General features: G+C 34.6%; 1 protein-coding gene across 2 annotated transcripts; it reads right to left on the minus strand.

Annotated features, from left to right (window-relative positions):
- Positions 1-4,114: 4,114 nt before the first annotated feature.
- Positions 4,115-9,028, minus strand: LOC306882349 (WD repeat-containing protein 89-like). Of its 2 annotated transcripts, none has more exons than XM_079436902.1 (3): positions 8,982-9,028; positions 7,317-8,001; positions 4,115-6,246 (listed from the first exon to the last, which is right to left on the minus strand). In XM_079436902.1, exons 2-3 carry the CDS (start codon positions 7,981-7,983, stop codon positions 5,750-5,752), a joined length of 1,164 nt encoding a protein of 387 aa, XP_079293028.1. In that variant the 5' UTR covers positions 7,984-8,001; positions 8,982-9,028; the 3' UTR covers positions 4,115-5,749. The 2 variants fall into 2 exon arrangements, with proteins under 2 accessions (XP_079293028.1, XP_079293029.1); XM_079436903.1 differs by having other exon boundaries at positions 8,617-9,011.
- Positions 9,029-11,171: the final 2,143 nt, after the last annotated feature.

An 11,171-nucleotide genomic window follows, 5' to 3' on the forward strand; every position in this document is an offset into this window, starting at 1 on the left:
GGTTGAGGTGTGTGCGAGCAGTAGAGTCGCCTTACTATTCTGTTTTATTGATCTACAATTTTAATTGCTATGCATTTTATTACAATGTAGTAAAATAACTATATAATTAATATTAAAAACATGAATAGTTTATTAAGAAACCATCATCTAAACCAATATGTATCATGTGAAAAAAAAACTGAATAGAAAAAAAAATATTTCATAGCACTAATACATCTTTATTCAGAATGGCGAAAGTCTGGACAGAGAAAAAGAAAAAGGAAATAATCAGTCTCTTCAGGAATGAAGTTAAACCTGTATGAGAGCCCAACCCATATGAGGAGCGTCTCATTCCAAAGAAGAGCACACCTGGCGTGAACTATCAGCACATCGCTCGAGCATCAGGATCATATGCCATCTTCTCAGCTGCGGTTTCATGCATGCGTTTCAGGGAAATGAGTGACGAGAGCGAGCGCGTAGGCACCTACGTCATTGCGTACACAGGGAATGGCTGATTACGCAACAGAGACGCTCTGGGCTATTTTCATTGAATTTCAAATATTAGTGTCATTCTTACGATTCAGTGCCTTCTGGGCTTTTAAAGTTTTGTAAAATGAAATATATTTATGTTTAATCATAAGTTAATAAATTACCTTAGTCCAGTGAATATATAGCCTAATGGGGTTTTATTTTTATTATTTGTGAAATTTGAGGTTTAGACCGAAAGCAGTGTGTAATAAAATACATATACATTTGTTTGTAACCAGCCCATTAGAAGCTTACTACATTTTTATATGGATCTGCAATGCCATAACTTGTATTGGGGATTGAAAGGCACCAAACTGTAAAAATTATGTAGTGATATTGATGTGTTTTATAAATTAAATAAATAAATGACAATTGCTTGCTGGGGATTTGATGGTGGCTTCCAATTCAGATAATCATATGCATCTGAAACCGTAATTCTTTACTGTATATAGGGTTGCCACCTTCAGCGAGGCAAAATAAGGGACACCCATTCATGTTTGAATTTTTATTATTTTATTCATTTGCTTAATTTTTTGTCCTATTTTTTTATTTAAATAATTTAGCATTTTTATGCCAAATTGTATATAACATACATGATTATTTATTATGTACATATTTATGATCAATATAAATGATAAATTAATAAATAGGGTCTAACATGAATTATAATCTATTAATTCATCTGTCTAATAATGTCTAAAAATGTAATAATTATGTCTACCAAGCTCTGATAATGTATGGAACTATTATATTAACAGACTATCCAAGTTTTAATAAAACACAAGGCCTATGTACACCTTTAGAACCTATGAATGTCTGTCATAATTTACCCAGGTTGTTCTTAACCTGCATAAAGTTCTTTCCTCTGTTGAACACTTTGAAGAATGTGGGTAACTAAACAGCTGCTGGTCCTCAGTAACTTCCATGGTAGAGAAAAAATATTATCAGAGTCATTGGGGACCAGAAACCAGGGACGTGCGGAGAGTTCCTCAGGAGCAGGGGCTCAAATGTAAAAAAAAAAAAAGGGGGGGGGTATAGGTCAAAAGATTGAATACATTACTATTTTATATTTTTGCAAGGTCACTTAGTCATCAAGCCTGCATTTATTTGATCAAATCAAATTGTTATATACTTTATTAATTTACTTTATTGTTGAATTATTAACAATGTTGAAAACCTGTGATACTTTTTTCAGGATTCGTCGATAAATAAAAAGTTCAATAAGAACAGCATTTATTTAAAATATAACTTTTGTAACACTATACACTACCGTTCAAGAGCTTTAGTGTTTTTTTTTGTTTTTTTTTAAAGAAATTAGTTTTTATTCAGTGAGGATTTATTAAATTGATAGAAACAGTGATAGTAAAGATTGATATTGTTAGAAAATATCTCTACTTTGAATAAACGCTGTTCTTTTAAACATTTTATTTATCAATGGACCCCAAAAAAGTATCACAGGTTCCAATAAAAAAATAAAATAAAAAAAAAAGCAGCACAACTGTTTCCAACATTGATAATAAATCAGCATATTAGAATGATTTCTGAAGGACCATGCATTGAAGAATGGAGTAAATTCAGCTTTGAATCACAGAAATAAATTATATTTGATTAAAATAGTATAAATGTATATTAAAAACAGAAAAACATTATTTTAAATTGTAATAATATTTCACAATATTAGGCTACAGTTTTTTTCTGTATTTTTGATCAAATAAATGCAGGCTTGATGAGCATAAGACACTTTCATAATGCTGCATAATTATCAAAAATGGTAATATAATAAAGTCCGTTCACGTCACCATTTCGCCAGCCTACACGTCACATAATACGTCTGTATTATTGTACTGATTTCCATTATTGGGACTTTTGGCGCTGCACGGTTTTGTGCAGTGCTTTTGTAGTCATTTAGCATACATTTTCCCAGCAATGTAATTTGATTTATAAAATGAGACAAATCGCAGATCCAGATCGCTCCACAAATAAGCCCGTCAGTCCCATGTCATTTTCAACCGATTTATGAATAAGAACGAAAAATAACTGCTCCACTTCACATATTGTCCAATGAAATTTGAACTTCTTGTGCCAGATCATGATTGGTTGGTGTAGCTAAATGACTAATGGGCATTGGTGAATTATGTTTACTAAAATATGTAATAGCCTATATGGATTTTTTATTAAATTGACACACTAGCTTTGATTATTGATGAATTTTTTTATTTTTTCCTTCCGTCGACCCATAGGCACTCACGGAAAGAACCATATATGGCTCGAGAGCCTATGGTTTCCGAAAATGCACGCAACCCATAGCAACGCCTCAGATTGACAGATATGTAAAAATAAACAGGTCTTTTGAGCGAGTAGTTACTGTTTTGTACAAATTGTCATGTTAATTAGAATTCAAATGCATTTTGTTTTATTAACCACAATATCATTGCTATTTGTCAGAGAGGGGTACTTTTGAATAAAAAAAAGGGCAGGGGCTCGAGCCCCCAAAGCCCCCCCTTCTGCACGTGCCTGCCAGAAAATGTTTGGTACCCACATTGGCCAAAGTATCTTATTTTATGTTCAACAGAAGAAAGAAATTATTACAGGTTTGGAACAATTTGTGGGTGTGTAAACGATGACAAAATTTTCATTTTTTGGTGTAGGTACTATCCCTTTAAGTCAGACAGCCCACTGTAAGATGTGTTTTTTCCCTGCACGTTAACAATGAAGATCAGTATTAAGTTTTTACATTTCTTTTACTTATTATCGTTCATATTAAGACAATAAGATTTTAATACATTTACAATAGTCCATAGACCATATAGTCCTCTTGGGGAGCACACCCAGCTCCTAGTAGATATATATTTTTTTATTTTGTACCTAGTTATTGTTGTTGTCGTCAAGTTCTACATTCAGCACAATATTGCAGTTATGTACCATTTTAAATTTGAACTTTTATTAAATAGGATATATGTGACCCTGGACCACAAAACCATTTATAAGCGTACATAAAAAAAAAAAAGATTTGTACATCATCTGAAAGCTGAATAAATACGATTTCCATTGATGTATGGTTTATTTGGCCGAGATACAACTATTTGAAAATTTGGAATCTGAGGGTGCAAGAAAATAATAATTATATTGAGAAAATCGCCTTTAAAGTTGTCCAAATGAAGTTCTTAGCAACATATATTTCTAATCAAAAATTAAGTTTTGGTATATTTACAGTTGGGATTTACTAAATATCTTCATGAAACATGATCTTTACTTACAGTAATATTTTTTTGGCATAAAAGAAAAAATGGATAATTTTGACCCATACAATGTAGCTATTGCTGCAAACATACTCGTGCTTTTTGTGGTCCAGGGTAACATGTATGGAATTCTTATTTTCTCTAAAGACCAGGGAATGTCCAGGTAATGTTATTTAACAATGCAATTTTATATAATGGCTACTTTTGTCAAGCTTTCCTCTACACTCCATATTAAATAAATTAATAAAATTTAATTAATTAATAATAAATAAAAAAAATCTTTCAAAATTGTTGACAGTGTAACCTATGTAAATTCAATATGATGTATTTTGCACTGCATTGTGTTTTAGGGTTATCAGAAAACACATGAAAATTAACCATGATTTTATTACACAAACCATTTAACCATATTCAACTGCAGTTAAACAAATGACAATCAGTCCGTCAAAATCAATCCATGGTTACTGCACTTTTACTATAGTAAAACCATTGTTAAATTCTGTTAGGTAAAATGAATGGATAATGATTTGATGCGGGAGTCATCATTTTCGCTTTAAATACGTATGAAATAAAATACATATTCTGTATTTTAAAGGGACGGGTGGCAACCTTAACTGTATATTTAAGGGTGTTTACAACACACATAGCATCCACAAACACCACGCAACTGACAGTTTCTCAGTTTCTCTCTCAGCTGTCATTTCCTGAGCTAGATGCCAAATTCACTTTCTGCGACATTGTTGAATATTACTGAGGGTGGGGCAGTTTCCGATCAGTGGAATAAGAACAAATGAACAGGGCTTGTCCAGTTGTGGCATGTTTTGAGTTCAGCATAGTAAACCTCACCAGGCTCACTTTACATCAGAATTATTAGCTGGACTCTCATCCTCGGTGTTTACACTGAGAGAATCAAACACTGAAAACTGTAGAATCTACCCTGAAAAGTGCATGACACCGGGGAGCTCATAAATCTCAGAGACAACCTCGCCTGTTTAAAAGTCACATTTGCATTTCAAAGCACACTCAGTAGTTATTCAAGAACACTAATTAGATTCAACAATAATAATAAATAAAAACACAGTCAGGAAAAAAATGTGAGATTATGAAGTTGTAGAATTAATTCTGCAGCTCTTGAGATCAAAAACAATCAAAAACATTTCCTATTTACAATTTTTGAAGTTCTTATAGGTTAGTAGCTACATGCTAAAAAGTAATAAAAACACATTTCTTAAGAGATGATTTTGTAAAAAGCATTTGCTAAGAACATAACCACACTTTATGACTATGAATGTAAACCCTTGGCATAGGAAGAATGCTGACGTGGTGTGATTATGGTTGCACTTTGCATAATTGATTAGAAAGTGATTCTGACATCGTATCCCAGTGGTGCTGATGCAGCCCTCCAAGGCATTCAAGAAAATCCCCATGCATTAAAGGAATAGTTCAAAACTAAAAAAGAATTACTAGTAATGTACTCACCCTCATGCCAGGATGTAGATGAGTTTGTTTCTTCGTTGGAACAGATTTGGCGAAATTTAGCATTACATCACCTGCTCACCAGTGGATCCTCTGCAGTGAATGGGTGCCGTCAGAATGAGAGTTCAAAACAAAATTTTGCCAAATCTGTTCCAACGAAGAAACAAATTCATCTACTGCACCTCTTGGATAGCCTGAGGGTGAGTACATTTTAAGCTAATTTTCATTTTTGGGTGAAAAATTCCTTTAATACAATACAGCTTCAATTTGTAGTCCTGAAACCCAGAAGACAATTTTATCATTTTAAGTTATGAGTTTAACCTCAAAAGTGTACTTATGAAACACTTTTAAAACACATGTAGCTAAAAAAACTAAATAAATGTAATGTTTACATAAGGACAACAACTGATGAGAGTTGTTCTGCTGGACAAATCAAACAACAGCTGTAATTCTTATATAGCAAATAACCAATTTGATTCAGTGTCAACTGTCTCTTAGCGACATCTGAGTTTGTCCTGTGCATGTGATCATGCTAGTTTTGAGCGGTCTTTCTGTATAGCTTGTTTTCTGTGAGCTTTAGTTTTGAGCTGCATGGAGGAGATGCTTTTCAGAGAATCTTTCTTGCCCACATTGATTTCCTCTGCTCCCGCTTTCCACTGCAACAACAGGCCATCCTCCCCGCCCGTCAGCAGAGATCGACTAATCGCATCCCACTGGAAGCACCTCACTGTAGCTGAATGACCCCCTTTGAGGGATTTAATGAACCTCAGACCACGTCCACTGCAGTCCAGGAGGTGGAGCTCTCCATGATTACTCCCTCCCACTAAAAGAATACACTCCTCATCTGACAGCCACGTACCGCCCACAAAGTACTCAAGCGAGGCTCCATCAGGGAGCTGGACAAGTGTTCGAGCATCATCTGAACTCAGAAGTGTCAGAGTGTCATCGCTGTCTGGGCGAGCCACGTCCCACAGGTGGAGCCCTTCATCATGGGTCAGACAAAGCAGCTGGTCAAGATCTTTGCCTGTTAATAGAAGAAATTCATTGACAGTTTTGGGTTCTGTGGAGTACAAATAGGTGATAATAGGTGATGTTTAACATTTTAATTCAAATAGAATTTGAAACTCACTTGTTACTTGGCAGTAATAGGATTTAAATAATTATGCGGTCTTAAATAGCCAATATGAATATACAAATACTTACAGGGTTCTCACACATTTTATCCAATTAACTGAAAGTAAATGTACTTAATAAAGGCCATTTCTAAAGCAAAGCATAGCTAAAATAAAGTAGATATTCTATACTATTATCAGTTTACCTGTTGTTATTGTTTGATTATATTCATATCAAGTAAATATATTTAAAAATCATTATTATTGTTTATATTTCCATATTTACAAAAATATATATTATTTATATAATTATTTTTGATCACTTGTATGTCATATATTACAAAAATGTACATAAAATAAAATATATATTCCTATATATTGCATAAAATTGACTGCATAATTTGTAACAAAATATTTTACAGCATGCCAATTACTATTTATTATTAAATTTAATATTTTGAAAAAGTGTTTTACAGGCCTGGTCATCACAATCTAACACCTAAGCATACCAAGAAAAAAACCTATATGAATATATTATTAGTAGTAGTAGTAATATGTAATTGAAATTTGTAAAAAAAAAAATCATCATCAAAGGCATGGTCATCGCAATTTAACAGCTAAGCATACCAGGAAAAATATTCTTTATGATCACGATTATTACTATTATTATTATTATTATAATATAAACATTTCAATGTCATAGAGATTTTTAAAACACCTTAAGAAGCATTTTACAAGCCTGCTCATCACAATTTAATAGCTAAGCATGAAATCTATATAATAATAATATATTTTTTATTTTAATATTTTAAAAAAATGTAAACATGGAAGTGTTTTACAGGCCTGGTCATCAAACTTGAAAAATTCTGATATTTTACATGACTAAGGGAACTCAAAAACATAAGGAACATAAAAAAATTTTGCTCAAGTTTTACTGTTATATAGTTTGGGTTGCTCAGTCAGGCGTGTAGTTTCTGCCTACCTGTCCAGCAGAGGGAGCTTGCAGAGGAATTGCAGTTACAGGTGGTGACAAGAGCATCATCCTCTCCACCCAGACTCAGATCAAACACGTTCACAAGCCCATCTGTGGCTCCAGAAGCCAACCGGTCCGCCTGCCGTGGGTGGAACTTCACCGTAGTGATGTCATCACTGTGTGACTCTGAATAAACGCCCAGCAGACCGCCCAGCTCACCTCCATCCTGAACCATACGGGTATCCCAGAATACCAAAAAACTGTCCTCCCCCACCTGCTCCGTGCCTGCGCACAGCACACGATCACTCCAGCTCACATCAAACGAGCAGTACGAATGTGTCGAATCGCTGCGGAACACCTGGGTGGCATCAGAACCAGGCTGCCGGACGTCCCAGCACCGCAGTGTCCCATCGGCAGAGCCGGTGAACAGCAGGTGAGGGGAGAGATGAGAGAAACGCACCCCACACACAGGAGCCGTGTGACCCTGGAAGTCACCCACCAGGCGGAGCGTCTCTCTGCTGTGCAGGTACACAGAGTGATTGGAGCAGCACACAGCCAGCACATCTGACCCGCTGCTGGCACAGGAGAGCTCCAGAATGTACGTGGCCTCACTGGGCTGCAGCCTCCTGGCGATGGAGAGAGTCTTAAAGGTGTCCTCCAGAGTGTCCATGATCATCACCGATTACCCTGGCACCTTAAAAGAGTGAAGAAGAGCGTCATTTCACAAATGCTTAAAGCAGAGGTTCTCTGGTGACAGATTTGTTTTATACATGGCGAATTATTGGCTGCTGAGAGAATGAAACCATCAACACTGAAGAGACAATCAAAAAAAAACATTGACAATCACACAGTTCATGTTATTATTAAAATATTCAAATTTTTTAAAGACTATGATTTATTGCTAAATGATGTCAAATCTGGGCCCTGAAGTGAAATCAATTGAGTACCACTGATTTACTGCACCATTGTTTAGTGACTAGATCGGTGCCACAGACCCCCAAATATGATCATCCTCATGCAAGGGACTATACTGAAGTTTAAATGGCATCTATATATTTTCATATATAAAGCCCCAATTTATGCTGTAAAAAACTAGTATTACAAATATGCATGAAATACTATTATTTGAAAAATATTTTACAACTTTTCTAATAGTTTACTACTACTACTAAATTACATTATTGAATCATTTTCCTCTTACTATAGTAGTGTACTGTCAGATTTATTATTAATTTAAATCAGATTTATATCATGTTTTATTCATATAATTACATTTATTAGTTTAAATTTGTTAATTGTATTTACTTACCTACTTACTCATTATTTTTTACAGTTTTTCTTTAAACTTTTCCATGGACACCACTTCTTGATCAAGGACACAGTGGTTTGAACCCAAAATTCATATTAAACGATCAAAATAAATCATTAGAGCTCACTAAAACGATATGACTCAAGTTAAAACAATTATTTCTCAATTATCTGGAAAGTGATGCATAATTATTGTCAAAATCAGGGCTATAATTAAAAACATGACAGCCGAGCAAATGAATTCGACTGCTTCTTTGCATATTAAGTGTAAACAAGTTAACCTAACAAACAAACAGATAACACATACTGTACACAGATAACTAAAGTACTTAAAACATATCGATACATATTGCACAAAACACTCACATGTGATCGTATTTAGACAGACGTCAGTGTGCCGCCTCCTTAGCTTCTCCCCGGAAACACAGCGACGCTGAACATTAGTTCCGCAACGGACACGTTTTATGATACACTTGCTTCATTTGATGTAAAACTAAAAACAACTGTAATTCATCAGCATTTCTAAATTTGAGACACGACGACGGACACATTGTTTATTCGTGTTTGTGTCTAACACGAGAAGAGGTCAGAAACGGAGACTATACAGCGCTTTGTTGCCAGTAGATGGCAGTGATTCTCTGTATTATAAAATGAGAAATCCTCAAACTTCAAGCATTGCATATTAAACGACGATTTATTTGTTTGTAATCCCATAATATATATATTCAAATGTTAAAATCGCTGTAAGTCACTTAAAAACAAATTGTATACATGGTAGTTTGCCAGAAGCCTAGTACAGAAAAACTATTAGAGAAGGTTACACAGGAGGAAATAACTGGAACATTTATACTGGAGAGGGAAAGAGTATAATGTAACAAGGATATCATTGTGAGGAGAATAGAAGATGCTTTTTGCCTTTGTCCGCCTTTGTTAAACTCCCAAAGGACACAAACAGGAGTGAAACTTGACATCTGAAACAACAATCAGCATTGTCATCAGATGAGGACAGGAAGTATTTTGCTGACTTAAGCAGTACAGCAGGCCCGTGTTGACCTTTATGATCATATTTCCAAAAATCCTGTCCTTTTGTCCTCTTTTAGCCTGTAGGGAACACATGGAAGTCCCCAAAGGAGCATATTAAATAGCAAGGCTTTGACATGAGATATAAAACCTAAGTAAACCTTTTTTGCTCCTGCTTATTGTTGAGTGTATTCTTGGCTAAGTGCATATGAGAAGCAAAGAGGTGTGTATTTGTGATGAGTAGGTATGCATTCACACAGGCCTGTGCCAGCAAGCAAAGCAAAAACAACCGGTCTTTAACCCTGTAAAGCCTAGTGTATCATATTTGATACATGCATTTTAAGTAGGGTGACCATACGTGCCATTTTCCCGGACGCATCCTGGCCAGGATTTCTATATTGCCTAAAATACATAGGATTTGGCTTTGTTTCCATGTGCGGACCAATCGCTGTATGACATCGGTTCCTTATGTTTTCGGAACGCTCTCAAGGTACTTTAAATCAAAGCAATATAGAAATCCTGGCCAGGACGCGTCTGGGAAAAATGGCATGTATGGTCACCATAATTAAAAGGCCTTTAAATTATCAACATGATCAACACTGTGCTGAAAAACCTGTTGTTCATAATGTACTACATGCCTTCTGTTGTCTGACTGGACAGAGTATATGTACAGGTCATGGTACACGTCATTTTGCTGTGAATTCTTTAATGATTTTTATAAATTAAACATAAGACTGTTATAATATTTATGAACTTTTATAATATTAGTAATATTTTTAAATAATAACTGGACCGGAACTTATGTTTAGTATATAATAGTGATTTACATTACAAGCTATGAGAATTTCATATGCTTTTTGGCAGTATAAATAATATCTGCACTAAATTGAATCTTTTTGCTCTGTTTGGGCCTCTGAATAAAATTGAGCGGTTTTCTTTTTCTTCCTTGAGTATGAATTCTCACCATGTACAGTATCTTATATGATATAAAACAAACCACATGCAATTTTTTTTAAAGGTTTTTAAAAATATTTTGGCTAGTTTTAATAAAACTAGTTTTAAAACGTTATCTATTTCATATGTCAGGCTTTACAGGGTTAACCCTTAGCCAGGTCTGTGGAAACTCGTGTGAAATACTGTACAATACTAAAAGCCATGTGTTTCAGTATTTATAGCTCTAGCTCATTTTACTAATTACATCTTATATGACTAAACAGTGAAAATATTTTTTTTATATTTTGTAATCTGAACTGCTAGGGCAAATCTATCTGGCTAAACATGCTCACACATGCACATTAATATTTCAGGCATTACAGAGAAATCATTGATCTCAGCAGGAACACTTAAGCGTCCTGTGGAACAATGACTGAGCAAATGTGTGCTTTTCAAACCCAACCATACTATTCTGTTAATAAGATACCATTTCTTTGTTTTTCTTCAAAAGCAGACCAAAGTAATAGCCTTTTTTTTATTATTTATTGAGCATAATATTCAAACGAAATGTAGGAAACAATAAAGATCATCAGATAATTTCTG

This window comes from Barbus barbus (assembly GCF_936440315.1).
Source record: "Barbus barbus genome assembly, chromosome: 16".
Lineage (NCBI taxonomy): Eukaryota > Metazoa > Chordata > Actinopteri > Cypriniformes > Cyprinidae > Barbus > Barbus barbus.